This window comes from Lepidothrix coronata, unplaced genomic scaffold (genome assembly GCF_001604755.1).
Source record: "Lepidothrix coronata isolate B3197 unplaced genomic scaffold, Lepidothrix_coronata-1.0 Scaffold27, whole genome shotgun sequence".
NCBI classification, from domain to species: Eukaryota; Metazoa; Chordata; class Aves; order Passeriformes; family Pipridae; genus Lepidothrix; species Lepidothrix coronata.
The window spans coordinates 610,452-628,699 of NW_016690207.1; the positions used below are offsets into that span (position 1 = coordinate 610,452).

Below are 18,248 nucleotides of genomic sequence, written 5' to 3' on the forward strand. Positions count from 1 at the left end.
ACACATTTCAACACTCACCTTCCATGGCAGGATTTAGACATGTCTGCTATTTAAAGCTTGTGTACCAAACTTCCCCAGCTCGGGAAGGTTGGAATATCAGTGACAGATCAATTTTCTCCATGTAAATACTCCCCAAATAAAACAATTCAGCAACTATAAACAAGAAACTTGTGAAATCTACTCTATATTTAATGCAGCTTCAGTGCATCAGGTTTAACTGCTCTTGCTCCAGGCAGTGCTGGGTGTTACCTGCCCAGCACCAGCTCCTTCTGCCCACTTTGGTGGGTGAGCTCTGATGGTGGCCTCTGTGACAGCCAGGGATAAAGAGTTCAAAACAAGATCTAGTTTTGTAACATTAATTTTTTTTATTAAGAAGACAGATATTTTATAGTACTTCTTTTCCTTTGTAAAAATGGGATACATGAACCAATACAAAATGTGAATGGGAACAGATGGATATGTATTTTCTTACACTGTAACATCTTCCATGGACACCTTAAAACAGAACTGGCCTAAGGGGAAAAAATAAAAAGGCCGGGTAAATAAAGAACAAGGTTGTTTATCATCAGTTTCGCGTCCTTCATTTGTGATCCTCCTTTAAACAAGGTTGTTCTTTCTTCACGCTTCAAAATCCTAATGATCTAAAGCTGTACAAAGTAATACTCAACAATACATTTCAACAGTGCACTGTATACTGAAGAAAAAATACATAAACCGATATACAACTAAAATTCATATTTTCCTGTTTTTTTTCTCCTGTTTTTATGTGGGTTTTTTTTTTTCCATTTTTTTCCAATGCGTGGGGCCGAAATTTTTGCAATCTACCTGAGACGGAAAACACCAATCAAACACATGAACCTGAGACATGTCAACATTGTAAGTCAAAGTTACATCGGTAACACTGCACTACGGTACACTTCCAAACAAAGATGGGCTGCTCAAGGCCAGGATGCCCGTCCCGTCCCGCCACCGCCGGGCCACGGAGCCCCCGGCCCCGACCTGGCTGCTTCTCACCGCGATGGGGTTTGGCAATGGTGCTGAGGGCTCAGGACAGAGCTGCGCTCGGCAAAATCTGCTCGGAAAAAAGGGGCGTTTCGCGAGGTTCTGCTCGTGAAGAGAAGGGGAAAGACGGAATACTGCCCGGGAACGGGCTCGCTCGCTGCGTCAGGCCCCGCCCCGTTCCCAAAGGAATCCCGCACTGTAATGATCCTACTAAAAACAACAATTAAAAAACGAACGCACAAAAATGCCCCCCCCCGCCCAGAAAACCCCTAAAAAGTCCCCAAAACCTGACGCTAAGATTAATGCTTCCCTTAAATAAATCAGATACATTTGCCACGTAAACACAATTAAAAAAAGTATCGCTCGAAATCCATGATTACTCACCAAAAAAAAGTCAGCATCTATAACTTTATACCGTCCTCCCGCTGCGGTTTGCTACCTGCCGCTTCTGATTCCGACTGAGCCAGAGTCTCCTGTGCACCTATGGCTTTAGTGGTCATTAGCACGCTCGTGTTAACGCGAATTCCCACGTTTTACTTAGCGGGTAGAAAAAAAGGCAGTTTTGTTCATCCAGCTGCTCTCCAGGTCTGGGCTCACACATCAGAGGGGCTTTACCTGCTGCCCCTGCGGCTGCCGAGCAGGAGAGGATGAGGAGATGCCCCTGCACCCGGGAGGGCTCTGCCTGCCCAGCAAGGAGCCCACTCCTGCGTCCTCGTGGCCGAGCAGCACCTCTGCCGAGCTCCAGCCCATTTCCCAGCCGCCACCATTGAAAGCACCTGAAACAGCCACAAAGAGGGGCTCGGGGGGTGTTATCCGAGCCTTGACGGTGACAGGGGAACGGGACACGGGCACACTGAACTGCAAACTACGCATCTAAAATGTGCTGGTTCTCCTCCGATGAGCTCGAGTTCTGAACGGAAACCGGTGAAGAGAAAAAAGGGGAAACACCTTCAGAGAAACGCACCTACTCCACGGGGTCCCAGCTGGCAACTCCAGAAACAGGAAAGGGGAAACGAAGAGCCACAGAAACCCGAAGGGAACTAACGCACAGAAGCCCCTCTTCTTCCCAGCCTCCCCCCGACCCGAACGAACAGAAATTAAACAAGGCACAGAATCTTCTGCAAATGACTTCACTAAACTAAATCCAAGCTGGACTTGGCCAAAAAAAGAAAACCCAAACGAACTGAGGTGTCGAACAGCAGAGTGTACTTTACGAGGAATATTTTTACACAGCGAATCCCGGACCCTCCCGGCCTCACCGCTCTCCACCCATTTGCTTTTTTTTCCTTAAAAAAAAAAAGACACAAGCTGGTTGCAACTTCCAAGATCACTGTCTCTGTAGCGTTTAAATAGGGCCAGTAGTAACCGTCCACGGTTGGACACCTCATGGGAACCAAGGCTGCTCTAGATGAAGTACTCTTTCTTTTCCTCGGAGTTGTTTTGTCCCCCCTCTGCGTTGATGATGGCTGTGTCTGCGTCGGCCGCATCATCTGCTCCTTTGGCTTCATGAGTGAAGTATGTACCTGCAAGGGAAGAGGAGGCTGTGTGACTCCTCGTGAGTCCCGGCACGGTGCCGAGGGAGAGACTGACGAAGGAAACAAAAATGCCACTGGGAGAGAAACTGGGGGGTCTGTTGCATCAGACAGCACAACCTGACGAGGGAGGGGACACACGTGCCAGACCTCTCACGCTCCAGTTTCAGTCTCTGTCTTACCTTTATGTCTGGCAAAATATCGCCCTAAAATGATGAGTAGGCAAAGCATTGCGAAGACGACGACGGCAACGACGCCGCCAACCACGGCGTGGTCCACGCTCCGTATCGCCCCCTCCTCACCCGCGCGGGAATCTGTCGAGATCAGAAGAGGAATAAGAATTGGGGACTTACTATGATGCTCTCGGCAGGTCTGGCGGCAGCTGCTCCCAGGACAGGAAGAGCTGCCCTCGGGCTCTCCAGAGGAGCAGGGGTGAAGCACGGAGCTAACTAGACAGATGAGTTCGGGCAGAGGAACTTCGTCCGGAGCCGAACTGATCTGGCAGCTCGACTCGTGAGGTTTTTTCCGCTAAAAGCAGCAGCACTACAACTACACACGTGGGAGACAGCTGGGAGAGGGGAGGGAGGGCACACGGAGTCATCGGTGGGGACCTGCTCTGGGAAACTTTCCCACAGTGCTCCCCAAATTTCAGCCTCCCTTGTGGGTGGGGCACAGGGAAGAGCAGTGCAATACGGGAGTATTAATATTTAGCTCTGAGAAATGTCATTAACGAGTGCCCTGTTGAAAATATTTCAACTTCAGCCCAAAACACTCCTTGCCCTAAACCCGGCCCACCCAGCACAGAAAATCTGTTTACAACCATCCTCTGCCCCGACTCATCTGGGTTCCACCATTAACCACCACCTTTGCTGTTTGATGCAGCCCATGAGGACACGACACTCTTGACCCAAACTGTAACAGCGACTCTGAGGCCAACAGTGAACAGTAACTGAACGGTGCCTCCGACTGCTTTACTGCGTTTATTTAACTCCTCACCACACAATTAGTTTCCTTTCAGAAGCGCCTCTCCCTCGAGATGCCGTCACCCGGGAGAGGGATGACTGATGTGGCGGAGGAACAGCTCCGGAATGAACCCCGGATGAGCTATGGCCATGTAAAATGAATGTATAGCAGTGTAAACAATTTTAATTTAAGAACGCAGCTACATCAACCCTCGCTGCAATCCTAATGGCAACTGAGATTTATAACGCAGTAAAAAACAATTATTCTCCCGCTGATTAATACATTAACATTTTGGAATAGAAGCTAAACCATTGTCTCTTTTTTTTAGTGAGTCAAGCGCGACACCTCCATTAAAATGATTTACTAGCCATACCTTACAATTTAAGCACAGCAGCAACAGAAACGGTAAAAATCTTTTAACTTTACATGATTTGTGAAGTCATATGTGAAGGATTTACCATTTAAATCTTTCACTACAAGAAGCACATGGCCCATAAATCTGTCCTGCCTGCGCCTGCCTGGACACCTCGGAGAAATGCGTTTTGCCAGGACGACTGAGAGAGCAAATGCAAGTCAATTTTTAAGAAAGATTTATCTCCGTCTCCCTCCAAAGAACAGAGCAAATCTCTGAAGCCTCCACCTCTAATAATATTTGAAGTTTATCGATCAAGCGTACAGATCCGTGACAGCTGAAGGTAATGGGGCTCTTTTGAGCCGAGACCTGATACAAAGCTTTCGAGCAGCAGCTGGGATTTACACTTTCTATCGATATTTCCAATTCTGCTCCAAGATTAAGGACCGAGGGACCCAAGTAAATAATCTGGGACCCAGAGCACCATAAAGCGCCTTTTAATTAAAACAATTTAAGAAAAAAAGCCCCTTCGAGTAACCTCCTGAGAACAGGAGCTCCACTGCAGGCAGGGGGATGCTGAGCTGAGCCAGGGCACGGCGAGGGACACCATGGAGAGGGAGCCCCTTCTAGCAGCTTGGCTGAGAAGCTAAAACCAGCTAAAAACTGTGGCCAAAAAAGATTCCCCTGCAAATCAAAAACCTTTGCTGCCACGTGCAATGGCACTGTGGAGAGACTGTGCCAAGGAATCCAAAAGCAAGGCAAAGGGGAACCTTCTGTCTCACCTGCAGCGGGAACAGACCGTGCTGTGATGGCTTCCAGTGTCTGCTGCTCTGGTGAGCGGCCAAGCATCCCCGCAGGCCGATGGGAAAGGTGCCCACAGAGGCACTGTGGGGTGCCAAGCTGACCCCCTCGCCCAGGCACAGGCTCTGCTGCCTGCCCAGGATGGCAGCTGGGGGAAAACCGGCCACCCTGGGCATCCCGGGAGCTCCCGCTCTGACACAGCCTTCCCACCACTGCTGCAGCTCAGCTAATCCGGCCTCTGCAGAGCAACTAAACTGGCTCATCTGCTGGAGCAGCTGCTTTAGGCACGCTGAATTCCATTTTTTTATTTTTTTTTTTAGAAACTTTGCACCCAGTTCCGCTCGGCTGCACTCAGCGCAGCCAGCAGCATCCCAGCCTGGGCAGATGAGTGGCTTGTTGACATCTGGAACAGCTGAGGGGCATAAACACGCTGAGTTATGGCTCTGTAATGTGCTTCCAGCAGGATTTTGCATCAAGAGGCATTTTTTCTTCATCACCATAAATTAAAGTTCTGGAAAGACGAAGCCTTGGTGAGCTCGTGCTGGCAGCGGCGGCTTCCACACTGTCACACCGACCCACCACCACAGAGACAGGGGCTGTGCCAAAGCCTCGTGCCCAACACATCCCTCAGGTCTTCCCTTAGGACGGCATCACACCGAGAGCCCGGAGAGAAGGTTCCCCTGAGAAGGGACTTTGGCCTAAAACCTGGCTGGCAGTTCTGCTCAGCACAGTTTGTTAGGTATGAGTTGGCCTCCTGGGACATGCAGGGCTGTTTTCCTCAATTATGTCTGTTAAAGAAGACCCCTGCGAGGTGCCAGCCCCAAGTTCACACTGTTATGCACGTGGCTAAACACATCCTCAAGCTCACACATGACCTAAAACATTCCTCCTGCAGCACCTCCTCAGACCTCACATGCTCCAACGGTGTGACCCATCACCACGAGCTCTGCCTGCCAGCACCGCGGGCACAGCAAAGCCCAACTCCACCACCAGCAATTCCGACACTGCTCCCAGCAAACCCGTCTGTGCACAGGAACAGCCAGCACAGGAACAGCCTCTCCACGTCCTGCCCCTCGCTATTTCACTGCTAATTAACAAAGTGTCAGGTCTATGGAGCAAGGAATAATTCCTCAAATTTGTGCCCAGGAGAGACTTGACCTTAACAACCAGAATCTGCTTTAAATGCTGTCTCCAATTCACCCAAGCTATTCCTGCCTCCTATCTCTGATTAAACCAGAAATCACAACTTTATTGCTGAAGAGGGAACAGCCGAGATGGCAGGAACTGACAAAATGCCACATTATTTGCTAATCCTAATATGTTATTCTTCCTCAAGATTTGCTTTTCTCAGCACCAATTCAATTACAGATGCTACAAATCCTTCTGACATTTAATTCCCTCTTGTCAGGGCGCAGTAAATGTATACATGCAGAGCTTTCCCATTAGGATGTTAATATATATTGGAGCAAGCTGGATCCTGGTCTCTCCAGCAAATCGTCAGGAATTTTCCTATTATGGTTTTGGTTTGGGTTTGCTTGTGGGTTTTTGTGGGTGGGGGTAGAAGGAGGGAGGGAAGGGCACGGAAGGGACAGACATCATGGCATGTTCTCACCAACATGCCCCCCTTGGAGCTACTCTGCAGCTACAGTGCACCTCAGCTGAACTGTTTTTGGGTCGATGCTTTGCTTGGCACCAAAGCACCTTAAAGGAAAACTGCAGTGGTAACGGTACAATCCACCTGCCAGAACTGAGCTCAAGCAGGAAAAAAAAAATCAATTTTTTCTTTTCAAGTGCTGCGCTGCCTCCCCTGAAGGGCTGGCAGGGCTGTGCCCCACATCAGGGGATGCCAGGGTTCCGTGGGATGCAGCACTGAGCAAAACCACTGCACAGCACAGGAGCACTGCGGGACCCCTTCTGGGGGTGGGCAGGAAGAGACTCAGGTAGCTTTAAATTAATTTTTGCTGATTATTTTAACCAACTGCTCATGTAATCAACAAAATAGTGATTATACCTCTGGAATGGGAACCCTGAAGTTTTCCTTTAAACAAAAAGTGCAGTTCAGCAAACAGCATGTAGACAGGAAAGAAAAGGATGTGGGGCTGGTTCCTACTCATCAACAAACTAAGGAACTAATTCCAAGGGCCAGGAGCAGCACAGAGCAGATGCTGAGCTGGGGATTGTCCACCTAAGTACTGACAACCAACATCTGTGATTCAAACCTGCAGGTTTTCAGCTATGAGGGCTTTGGGGGAGACCCTTTTAAAAAAATAAATGTATTGATGATCTCCAGTTTTCTAAAATTTCTGCCGATGTAATTGCTAAAACCAGCTTTCTGTGGGCTCTCAAGAAAAATACTGGTGATGGTAATGGCAACACCCTGACAGTCTGGGTCAGCACTTAAACTGAGCTTTAGCAGAGGAAAGACTTTCCTGCTCCCAACTTCTCAATAAAAAGTTCCACTCAATTCCATTTTAACGAGGTTTTAAATATAGATGTATCTAAGGATATTCCACTCTGTCAGCAGCAGCTTCTCCAGACTAAAAGCAAGACTGGATTGGACCTGGCTGCCTGTATTTTAAATCTCATTTACACCCACACCAACAGCTTCAGACCTATTTGGGTCACACCACTTCCTATTTACCTTCAGCGCTCCCCACGCTCTCAGCAGTGGGTCCCGTGGCGCTTGAAGCAGCAGGTTTGGGCTCACCTTGGTGACAGGAACCCTCTGCACCCACGAGCATCCTGGAGCACCTGAAGGCAGCAGCTCCTTCAGCGACTCCCGCAGCTGGGGTGAGCTGGCACCGGCCCCCCTGAGCCGCTGGCACCGGTCCTGCCATTGCTGCTTCACACAGTGTCCCTCCCTGGGTGCCCCAGCACCCTCTCCAGCTGACTACACTCTCCTCCACTCTGTGCCAGAGGTGTGGAGCAAAAGCAGCACTGGGAGACACAGCCTGTCCTGCTGTGGTGTGGGAAAGCCCAGGTTCTATGCAGCCCCTGCTGCATGGTGCTCCAGTCTCCTGTCCCTCCTCCTCACCTCCCTCAGCCTTTGCATTCTGTAGCCCAATGCTCTGTAACATTTTGGGCTATCTCTGGACCACCCTGACCCTCCCCTATGCACATTGTTGCTGTAAAAGCAGAGAACAGAAGATTTCTGTGGAAATGTAGTTTATACATTAATTTTGGCATAATGGGATTTACTGCTGCACTCTCACAAAAATTTACCTTCTATTACTGGGTGAAAATTAATGTCAAACTCCTGACATTGGACAGTGTGGGCTTAACTTGTGTGTGTGCACATGCTCAAGTTTATACACAGTGAACCCACTGACAGCTCCTGAGCTTCCCAGAGGTGCAGGCAACATCTGCATCACAGCAGGGGAAAGGAAACCTATGCCAATGGCTTTGAAGAATTCCTAACTTAGTCATCTCTTCTAACTCTGGTTATTACTTAGTTTATTAAATGATTATCACACCAACCTGACTGAAGCTCCCACAGGTCATCATGTGGATGCTAATGGCCCTAAGTCTCTTGGGCACTTCTGAAAACCTGGTTAGCCAACTATCCCTTTTTCCTCAAGGTAGGAAACGTGAGGATTGCACTGACATCTCCCCACTGCACTTGGGGTCAATTCTTTTGTGGAATGAAGTTTTTGAAATGATGGAGCAGCACTAAAGGTAGGGCTTGGTGGGGGTGCTGGTGGAAGAACAGGCTGTTGTTATTCCATGAACACTTAGCCACGATGTGGGAGGACAGAAATCACTGCCTGTGTGTGACAGGATGAGCAATAATGTTATTCTTTCCCACAGTGTGGCGTGGAGCGGACAACCCCTCCTCTAATTTATTAAGGGGCTGTTAAAGAGCAGCGTTAACCTGCCTGTCGTATCTTAATTGAATTTGGTCTAATTTAAGCCAGAGAAATTTGAGTTCATCCTTCTTCAATCAATAAACTCCCCCTTCAGCAACCCATTTCAGGATCGCTTCATGAAAAATAACGTGCTTTGTTTGAAGGGCTGTGCTCACCCTGGCAGTGCCCAGCGCTGCTCCCGGGGATCCTCTGCTGGGAAAGGGAGCCTCGCTCGCAGGCGGCAGCAATGGATCCCCCAGCACCCCTTCTGCAAAGGTGCTGATCAGGTTTGGATCAGGTAATCCAGCCTGATGTGGAGGCTACGCGGGGCCGTCGTGACCGTTCCCTGTTTTACAGGAGGTACCAACGCTCTGGAGCAGAGCGGGAGTGCTGGCACACACACACACCCACACCCATCTGTACCTGTGTAGGTACCACCCCCCCAACCACAGTCTGTACGTGTGTGCATGTGCAGGTACACACACACATACATCTGTGTGCATGTGCAGGTACACACACACACACACACACACACACACACACAGACAGTCTGTACATGTGTGTGTGTACAGGTACACACACACACACACTCTCTCTCTCTCTCGCTCTCAGTGGTTTGCCCTCACGGTTCAGTGCTGCAGGAATCCTGCCTGTCGGACTGCACTGGGCTGCGATAAGGAACTGGGGTGCGAGGCCAGCCCTCTCTGCACCCTGAGGGCTCGGGATGTGAGGAACAAGAGGAGGATTGCAAGAGGCACGGACACACAGAGCTCGGCCAGGAAGAGCAGGACGGCTCTGGACTCAGGCTACCTGGCTGGAAGGCAAGGGATGCATTACTTAATTGCACGGTCGGCAGAGCCTCTGTTGAAGCTGTTAGCGGGACAGGAGTACCTGGAAGGAACAGCACACTGAGCAAACACGGCAGCAGCTCTGTGCCCGCCACACCACGGTCTCCCGTGGGGTGGGCACATGCCCTGCATCCCACAGGACAGTCCCCAGGGCTCCCACTGCCCACTCCCGCTGGAGCAGAGGGCGGCGTTCCTGATGGAAAGCTCAGCTCCAGCACTCACCTGGACCACCCGTCTGAGAGCACAAATGTGCTGACCTGGGGCCAAAAATGGGACCTGGTTTCAGTTTCCCAGCACTCTGAGCAGGGGCTACAGGATGGAGACTGCTCAGTTTGTAGCAGAGAACGGTCCAGGGCTCTCTCTCTAGTGCCCCCCCAGTACCTGACGAGGTATGATCCTGGCCACACCTGACCAGGAATGATTGCCCTTTGGGCAGACAGGAGTGACCGAGAGCAACAAGCAAAATTCTGAAATTCTTAGGAAAAAAAAAATTCCATCAGTAGCCAAACTGGATGCTCCAAAATGGACGTTCAGCAGCGCACAAAGGGCACTCGCTGTGGGCAGTGGCTCTGTCTGTGTTGCATTCCTATAAGCTGGGGGAAATTTTGGCTTCCCTTCCAGATTCAGAACAAGGACAACGCTGAGCTGTGTGCTCTGGGAAAGGTGTGAGCCCCTCTGGGCAGTGCAAGCACTCTGCAGCCTCAGCACAGGCTGCAGAGACTGGCACTGCTGGGAAGGGCAGGTTGCAGAGCAGACACCAATTTTGGGCAATTCCTTTGTGGAATTGTTTCCTGTTCTTCTCTTCATTCACCAAATGGTGTATTTTTCCTTAAAAAATACAATTTTGCAAAGTGAAAAAGCTTATCAGAGTAAAACAATTATTCCCCATCCCCTCAGGGATGTTCAGGAGCCCTGCTGTGTCTTACCTATGGGATCTGGACTGGGCCCACAGCAATAATCGTTAGCATTGCCCAGGGTTAAAACACACCAGGAACAAATCCATCCTTTCTGACCTCTTGACCAAAGCACACTAGTAGTGGCTGACAGGATGGGATGCTCCTGATTTGACTGGGTGAAAGGGAAGCACCTATTTGACAGAATGAGGACTCAGGTGTTTGCTTTTTTTGGGGTTATTTTTTCCTCCATGCTGGAACCCCTGAAGGGAACAGCAATGAGCCACAACTCCCCTGGGCAGACTCCTCCTGGAGGGACAAAGGGCTGCTTCTGCCTTATGGCCGAGATTCTGCACCCTGTGTTGGAGTGGCCACAAGCAGCCTCAGAGCCTGGCAGGTACGATGAGTCTGCAGGGATGCTCTGCAAGTGGGAGCAAAAAAATCGTGTGGATTTCTATAGGAAAGCATGAAGAACAGAGATTTCAGGTTTGTACCCCGGTACAGGCCCTGTTCTGAATATACCAGATGCATCCACTGAAGATGCTGTTGTGCTTCAATCTGGATCACCACTGATTGGCAAGGACCAGCCATGGGGATGCTTTTATGCCCCTTCCAGTCCAGTGTGGATAAAAAAAAAAAGGTTGAACCATTTACTTGGTTTTGCCTCACTGATAAAACAATCACCTCTGGTTTACCCCCAACCTGATGCTCGTACACCGAGGAATCTCCGAGCAGCCGAGGGTTAATGCCGGACGCCCGTTTCTAGGGTGGTTTCACAGAATATGGCAGAGTTGAGTGTTTTACAAGCAAAGATTCAACTCAACCGGTCTCCAAATCAGTGCTCAAAAAATCCCAGCTGGGAGGGAACTGCAATGGTTGGCCTCGGCGCCCTGCACCTCCCGCCCCGAGGGTGCCACACAGAAATGGGTGCCAAAACCAAAAAAAAGGAAGGAAAACCCCAACAGAAAGGAGAGCACATCCAAGCTGTGAGAGCGTGGGGAGAATGGCTGCGCCACAGCGACTGCACAATGCAACATGGCCAAGATGCAGAAATCAGAGTGGAACCAGTGTCTAGCGAAGGAGAGCAGTGGGTTACCTACGGACTAGCCCTTACCTGAGAGATCCCCATAGTCCAGCTCCTCGGCCGAATTGGGCAACTGAGTAAAGCCTTACAAGTAAAAACAAACTCGTTTTTCTCTGCGTTTCTCAAGCGACAAAAAACAACACACTTAAGAACTGAGGATGAATTTCTTGGGGGGAAAAAGAGAATGCATCAGTCACTCGCCACCGTCTGCTGGTGCGGGCAGAGCCGTCGTGTGACACGAGTGCAATCGTGGCCTTTATTACAGACAGAAACGCTCCTCGCTCTACACTGTTGGCACACGAGACATGGCATCGAGACCACTCACTCATAACAGCATGCAGAGCCCCCAAACTCTGGCTTGGGCAACTTCCCAATTTAGTCCAGGCTGATTTCGGTCCTGCCATACACAGAGCCATGGAAAACTTTCTTCCAATTTTGCACCCCATCCAATTGGTTTTGGTGGTGGTGACAAGCCCGGCCGTTTATCAGTGAGTGAAGATGAATATTGAGCCCCTCGTTTCACGGCCGCAGGGCACCTCTGCAGGCTGTGGGCTGTGTCCTCTGCCAAACCATCAGGCAAAACCAGCTTTTGTTCATTTGCCCAAATGTGATGGGTTTATGGGCAAAGCATCTGTGCTCAGAGCTCACAGAGCAGTCAGGGAGGCATGCAGGCAGTCATGGCCACCACAGGCAGCCAGCGCTGTCTGTGAGGGTGTTAGTGCTGTTTGTTTGGGAGTTTGAGGAAGTGCCAGGGTCTGCAGGCAGAGCAGTCCCTTGGGTGGACATCTCAGCACTGGTCACAGGGCAAACCAGAGCCTGGAGACCACCCAGACCTACTGAAAGGAGGGGTGGGGCAGCATTACCCTGTGGGCTCACTCTTGCTGCTGGCTGCTAAAGCAAATGCATAAGTGAAGAAAAAAAACTCCCATGAAGAGATCCCCCATCCCTGGGCACTGGGGAGCCTGGAATTGTCAGCTCACAGACTGCTACCAGTGCTTGTGTGAAGCAGGAAAGCTGTGAGTGCAGTATGGTCAACGTGCAGACTGGCCCCACTGCTGAGCAGCAATACATATATATGTATTGCTCCTTAAAAATAAAACCAATTTTCAGTGACTGGTTTTTAAATACGTCACCTGGAAGCTACATTAGAATTACCTTCTGAAGTGGGAAGCCATTTAGATTAATAGCAGGAAATTTGTTTGTGTGCCACTCTTGGGTTTCAGGGAGCCCTTTCCAGATTTTCAGGAGCCTTTTTTCTATGAACAATCTATAAATATGACAGTTGACTCACAGAAGCATGGGCCATGCAAAGCTGCGCTCAGCAGAGGAGCCCTTCAACTTTTCTCTCTCCAAAATTGCTTCTGTAGAGCCTTCCCTTCCCTTTTAAAGGAACTACATTTTCTCACTAATGAAAAAGGGCAATGTTGCATTTTTTATGAAGCAAAAAAAAAAGAAAAAAAAAAGAAAAAACCTTTTCAAAAGAAAATGTGCAACTGAATTCCACAATTCAGTTTCTCTCTGCACCTGGGACACTCACAAATGCCACCGACTGGTGTTAAAACCTGTTGTGAGGCATTTAAATAGGTGGCAAATTACTTCTTGATTTTTCTCATTAAACTTTCATATCGGCTACTAAAGCCCCTCCTTTTCGCTTCTGAGGGGATGAATTGAAAGTCTGCCACTACTCCTGCTAGATAAATAAAAGGGAACTTTTCACTAGGCTCCATTTCCCTGGAAATGATAAATCCTTGGTGGGCGCAGTTGGCACAGCGAGCGCGTCCTCAGCCCGACCGGGCACCCGCACGAGGACACTGGCACCCCGGCTCTATTTAGATTTCTATGGGCTCCCACGCTACCTCTGTTTTTTAAGGAAAAGCCAATTTCTCTCCCGTCTCAGGCTCTAAATAAGCAATTAGGGATTCCGTTTCATGCGGCGCTCTGCGGTGCCGCGCAGACCCGCAGCGGGCGCAGACAGTGCTGTGATGTTTTATTCAACCGCCCCGAGGACGGGATCTGTAAAATATATTGAGGAACGTATTTACTATTAGCTGTACTTTTAAGTAGGGCATTTCCAAGAGGGAATGAGGCGGCTGGACGGGCAGAGCAAAATGGCAATGCAGAAAGCTCTGAGGCTTTTCCCGTAGCACCTGTCAAGGTGTGTGAGCAGCCGGCACTGGGGCACGGCCGGGCTCAGGCTGCAGCCAAGCAAAACTCATTTTCAGTGACTGAGCTATCAAAAAACCCAAAAAGAGCGTAACACAGTAGTGTTACCTGTTCTTGTACCAAACCCTGTTAAGGCCACAATTAAAATCCCACATGGGCCTTCGGGTAAGAATTTCCAGCCTGTAAAATAATTTACCTGCTGCATTATGGGCAAGGTATTTTCTCGTCGCTCTTCATTCGCAACGGGGGTGTTTTCATTATTTTAACCTTCACTCCAGGCTTCCTGCTTTGCCAGCTTCAGAGAAGGTTTTTTTCACCCTACCTTTCCACGAGGATGAGCAAAAATTCTGCCTGTGCTGAGGCAGCAGCACCTGGTTCCTGCCTTGGTGGGGGAGAGGGGAGCAGCTCTGAGCCCCCCATGGCCGGACAGACGGACAGGGCTGCAAGTGCAATACCCTGTGCCGGCAGCTTCTGCATCCTGGGAGATCACTCTGAGCTCTTAAAGCTCTCTGCTTACAACAGGACAAGGGGAAAATTTGGGAAAAAGTGGGCAAATGTTCAGTGTGTCCAAGGTCATGGCTGCTTGGAGACGTCCTGCTTGTGTAGGGGGCAAAACGTGAGCTGGGCGTCTCACCTGAGGGGCTCCACAAAGGGCAGCACCTCATGATGTCTGAACTCTCCTGCCCACCGAGGGACAGCAGCGGCCAGGACATTAAAAACTGGCCTGTTTATTTTGGTGGGGAGAGGGGCAGGGGAGGAGAAGCAAAAGGGCATGGCAGAAAAAGCGCTTTCTCCCCCAGCTGAGAGGTGCAGATGCTCCCGGCTCCACCAAGCTCTGCCCATTTTCCAGCTCAAACAGTGGGACCTGTGATTTCAGCCTCGCTGGCACCCTGACCCCACAGGGGCACACTGAGAGGGAGGAGGGCTGAAGCTGGGAAACCCCGGCTTCGTGGGGTGCACAAGCCTTCCTGCCGGCCATGACCATGCTGTTATTGGAGCTCTGGCAATGAACAGTGCAGAGAAAGGAGAAAGTGCATCAGAAAATTCACAGTTAAGCTCTCATTTTTCAACAAAAGAGTTAACAATGTTCGTGCGTTAGGTCACTCATGCATCGCTGCCGTCAACTCCATTCCGGGAGGAAACGGGAATGGCAGGGCCTTGGCTACCACTGGGACATGCACACACATACAGGACTCCTTCCCCCCAGTCCTCTAGGATACACTCCAAAACTTTAAATGGCTCAAACCCCCTTTCCCCAATTGAAACATTGTGCTGGCTCCACACTGGCCTTACAGTCTGTTTTCTTTGCTAGCAATCTCTTTTTTGGTTGGTTTTTGGTTTTGCCTTTTTTGTTTTATTTTGTTTTCTTTTTTTTCTTCCCCCAATTCATTTAAAATTGTTTTTGGAGAAAATCCATTTGGCTGTATTCATGCCCATGCATTTCTAGTCATTCACAGACATGCTCACTCCCATTGGACATCGGAAAGAACAAATGGCCAACATACAGAAACACCTGGTATACTCCATACACACTCCAGCAACACAAGCTTGGAAAGAAATCCAGAGTCTTCACCGGAAAAGCACCCCACGAGGGCAAGCGTGGGAAAATTCAGGACAAACCGTCTGGTTTTAAGGCAGGAAAGTTTGTAGCAGCTCATTTGACTGGGATGGGTTGTCATTTCAGCTGACCACCTCCTTAGCAGTGATCCCCCTCACAGAGAGGGGAGGTTCAGAGGTCATCCTCGAGTTAAAAACAGGCTTTTTATGGCTTCCCCAGGACAAGAAAAAAGGAGGAAAGTCATTGGGAACTGCTTTAAAGAAATAGGAAAGGGCTCTGCCTCCCATGCCACCAGTGAGCCTGCCTGGCTTGTCCTCACCACAGACTAATGCACGGCTACACTGAGCCTTTCCTGATGCTGAGACGCCCAGAAAGGATGTCAGATCATACTGGCACTGGGGCTGCCTGATCCTTCCCAAATTTAGGGATCAATCACAAACCTACCAATATTGGCTCTGGACATTTAACACACATAGGGAGGTCGTCACGCAGAGAAAACACACGTGTGCCCGAAGGTTTCCCATCTTTACCCTAAGTGGGAAAATGCATCCAAGTAGGTAAGTTACTTGGGACATGAAGGACAAACCCCCCTCTCTTGACATGAGGCATCACTACTGAACCATTGCTTCACTCAGTCCCACCTCTGTCCTCATCCAAGCGACACCTTGAGGGGAGCAGGCAGGAAAACTGGGTACTCTGCACCATGGATTTCTGTCAGTAAAAAAAACCAGTTAATTTATCAGAGTTAAAAGAAACTAAAATAGCAAGGTCCAACACGGATTAGCTGTAATTAAAAATTGTCAGAGGTTTTGGTTCTTTAGCTGAAAAGTGAGCTCGTGCCAAAAAACGAGATGCTCAACTTCCAGCCTGCAGCGCGTACGTAGGCTCGCTGGGGAATGGAGGAAGCTCGGGAAGCTGTCAAGCTGTTAGCTAGACTGCCTCGAGCAGACGAGAAGGGTTACTTTGCTAGACTGCTATGCTGAGAGGAAAGTGTTGCTATTTGTTTTCCCCATCTCCTTCTGCAGTGTAATAACACAAACTTCACTGCCGACCTCCCAGGCGAGCGCTCCTCTGTGGAGCATCCCAGAACCCCCCAAGCTGCCCCGCACTGGCAGACCCAGTGGAGGCCCTGTCTTAAAAACTAACTCAGAATGCAAGAAAAATGCTCAAAAATTTAAAATAAAAAAAAAAATTGAATTCCTATGTTGAAAAGCCAGATTTATCTCCCATGTGTGAAGTGATTCTCCCAGCCGATGGGTGGAGAATCACCTGGCACTGCTCGGACCTGGATTCACTTCCATGGGGCTTGGGGCCTGCCTGGCACAGGATGACCGGCTGCGAAGCTCACAGCAGAAATGACAAGAGCAGACAAGACTTTCCAGCCTTAAAACCCATGTTGTATTTATGAGATGAGTCCACCTGAAACACGGTTTTCCCTTGAAGACTCCAGTTCCCATTTTGGCTCCCCCTTCCCAGGCTTGTCTTGCCACTCAGCAGCGCTGAGAAATAAGATAAACAGGAATGTGATACCAACCGTGAACTGCCGGTTCTGTCGTCGCCGTTGTGTCTACACACGGGAACAGAGGATTGGAGGAAGGGAAGAAACAGGAGGAACAGCATGCAAAAAAAGGGAAAATGGAAAAAATGGAACAGATAATATATGAGCAAGCTTTCAAAGAACATTGCGTGACAAGCAATAATAAAATGAAAGGCAAAAAGCATTTGAAGTGAGTTGCACTGTTTAGAAGACATGCCTCCAGTTCAAAAGCTATGAGCCTGAGGAAAACAGTAAATTTTTCTCTTTTTCCAGGATCTTGCCAGAACAATTACTGGTGGTTGCAAAGTCAGGGGAACAGGAGACAGGGGAGAACACCGACACCAACGCTTTAGTTGGCGGGGACAAAACAGAAGCTCCAGAGCAGGACGAGGAGCCGAGGCTCGACACGTCGCTGTTACTCACTCAAACACTGCCTGCACCAGAGGGCCCGTGGCTGGGGAATGGTCTGCTCCCCCCTCTCCTCCTTCCCAGCCACCACCTGCATGATGCACCATTCTTCCAACAAAAAATGTTCTAGAACTGGCAATTGCAGACAAAGGTTACCAGTCCCCCTGCTGCAGCAGGTACCTGGTTAACAGCTACAGCTAATTAAAATATCCTGAAGTTTTTTTGGCCATTAGTCTGAAGCTGACTCTATTCCATTCAGGCTAAATCCCACTGGGAATTCCTTGAAGGCTGCTGCCTTGCTGATGGAGAGATGCTTTGTCTCTTCCAGGTGTTTGCAACAGGCAGCTTTTAAGACTGACTCGAGTCTGCAGCCTTTTCCTGACAGTTATTTCCTCCACACCAATAGGTCTAAATCATATTTATCCATGTTACCAAAATTCACTGGCTTATTTAAGTTGTTGGAGCTGGGGTCATTGGCTGGAGTGGGCTGGCTCCTCAGAACGTGTCACGGACATCCCTGGAGCCAACGGCACAGGCCAGGCTTGGCCCAGCCCTGCCCGGGTTCGGTGCAATGTTTGAGTGAGTAAAACCGTGTGAGTGAGCACAGAGAAGGCTCCACTGAGCACCCCTGCACAGCAGCCCAGAGCTTGGGTTTTGTAGCAACGACAGACAATTCACAGCAGCGTTTCCCCTCAGTGACATGCTGGCAGAGAACCCGGGGACGGGCTCCCTGCACGGGCAGAGGCAGCAGTGGAAAAAGGAGGACCCGTTCCTTGGCAATTTAGCTGAGGACAGCTCAGGGCTGAATTTCTGAAGCAGCAGCAAAGACAAGAATCATACAAGGAATACACAATACTTACAGATACAAGGTCTACATGCTTTAATTATGGAAGCAAAACAAATAAACCCTGCACAGTTTAACAAACTGCACCAAGATTTGCATAAGAGATTATCAAGCCATCATTAGCCTGTTTTCACTGCCAACAGAGACTGTTCTCATCTTGGCAACCAAATCTGAGGCACCCTCTAAGAGACTGGCCCTTGTTCTCCTGCAGGTGCTCTGGGGGCTGCAAGGGAACCCTTCCAAAGCCATGAGGAGACCAAGAGCAGGGCTTTGCTTTGGTTTTGGGCAGCAATCCCCAAATGATGCCTCATTTTAACCAAGCAAATGGTGGAGGGGGAAATGGTGGTGGAGGTGGGGGGGAAGTTGTTGTTCAGAAGGGGTAAAACTGAGTATTAATTCCTGAGATGGCATCTATAAA

General features: G+C 49.6%; 1 protein-coding gene across 1 annotated transcript in view; it reads right to left on the bottom strand.

Annotated features, from left to right (window-relative positions):
- Positions 1–342: 342 nt before the first annotated feature.
- Positions 343–18,248, bottom strand: part of CADM1 (cell adhesion molecule 1) — a 51,723-nt gene continuing 33,817 nt past the window's right edge. The window contains exons 9-13 of the mRNA XM_017809638.1: positions 16,576–16,608; positions 11,351–11,404; positions 9,306–9,386; positions 2,717–2,848; positions 343–2,525 (exon numbers count right to left, since the gene is read on the bottom strand). Of these exons, the coding sequence (XP_017665127.1) occupies positions 2,407–2,525; positions 2,717–2,848; positions 9,306–9,386; positions 11,351–11,404; positions 16,576–16,608 (419 nt within the window). The 3' untranslated portion in view covers positions 343–2,406. The remainder of the gene's footprint in view (positions 2,526–2,716; positions 2,849–9,305; positions 9,387–11,350; positions 11,405–16,575; positions 16,609–18,248) is intronic.